Source organism: Galeopterus variegatus, unplaced genomic scaffold (genome assembly GCF_000696425.1).
Source record: "Galeopterus variegatus unplaced genomic scaffold, G_variegatus-3.0.2 Scaffold6957, whole genome shotgun sequence".
Classification (NCBI taxonomy): domain Eukaryota; kingdom Metazoa; phylum Chordata; class Mammalia; order Dermoptera; family Cynocephalidae; genus Galeopterus; species Galeopterus variegatus.
In genome coordinates this window covers 57,169-58,127 of record NW_007733068.1, presented here as the reverse complement: position 1 = coordinate 58,127, position 959 = coordinate 57,169, and the positions used below count along the sequence as shown (strand labels likewise).

At 32.8% G+C, this 959-nt stretch overlaps 1 protein-coding gene across 1 annotated transcript in view; it reads left to right on the top strand.

The window, feature by feature from the left end:
- Positions 1-959, top strand: part of LOC103606918 (inositol 1,4,5-trisphosphate receptor type 2-like) — a gene marked incomplete at its 5' end in the record, with an annotated part of 107,941 nt that overhangs the window by 59,057 nt on the left and 47,925 nt on the right. The window contains one exon of the mRNA XM_008591479.1: positions 692-852. Within this exon, the coding sequence (XP_008589701.1) occupies positions 692-852 (161 nt within the window). The remainder of the gene's footprint in view (positions 1-691; positions 853-959) is intronic.

Genomic DNA, 959 nt, shown 5'->3' with positions numbered 1-959 from the left:
AAGAGATGACTCTCCCAGCTGCCTTCTGTCTTTTAAACTAAGTTCTTGGATAAAATGATACGTATTTTTTTCTGTCCTGATTAGCAAGCATGTCTTTTCTTGCATAATCATTCTTACCTCTTTTTTTTTAGACTTGTGGTCCAGTTTAATTTGATAATTTTGATACAGCTATATTTAAAATTATCTGCAAATTTTACATCTATAATAGGACTATGCATTTCCAAGGATCCACGGGGAAAAAAAACAAATGTTAGTTGGGAAGAAATCTATAAACTCTGGCCTTTTTTCTGGAGGTCTTTTGTACCATGTTGTTCTTAATCATAACATTTTAAATTGGCACACACAGAAAGCATTTTTTTTGACAATAATTGTTATCATTTGTTTTTATGCTAAGGAGTAAGTGCTGGTTAAGTGACAAATTAAATATATTGTGTTTCCCGTATTTTTTAGGACTCGAGAGGGACAAGTTTGATAATAAAACTGTTTCATTTGAGGAACACATTAAGTCAGAACACAATATGTNTTTTTCTGGAGGTCTTTTGTACCATGTTGTTCTTAATCATAACATTTTAAATTGGCACACATAGAAAGCATTTTTTTTGAAAATAATTGTTATCATTTGTTTTTATGCTAAGGAGTAAGTGCTGGTTAAGTGAAAAATTAAATATATTGTGTTTCCCGTGTTTTTTAGGACTCGAGAGAGACAAGTTTGATAATAAAACTGTTTCATTTGAGGAACACATTAAGTCAGAACACAATATGTGGCATTATCTGTACTTCATCGTCCTGGTGAAAGTTAAGGACCCAACAGAATACACTGGACCGGAAAGTTACGTGGCTCAAATGATCATGGTGAGTGATTAGAGGGTTTTCATCTGTGACTCTATTGCATTTCATATGCTTTCACCTTCTTTACCTTACTCTCCTCCCAAAATATACAGGCTCTAGCAATCATTTTT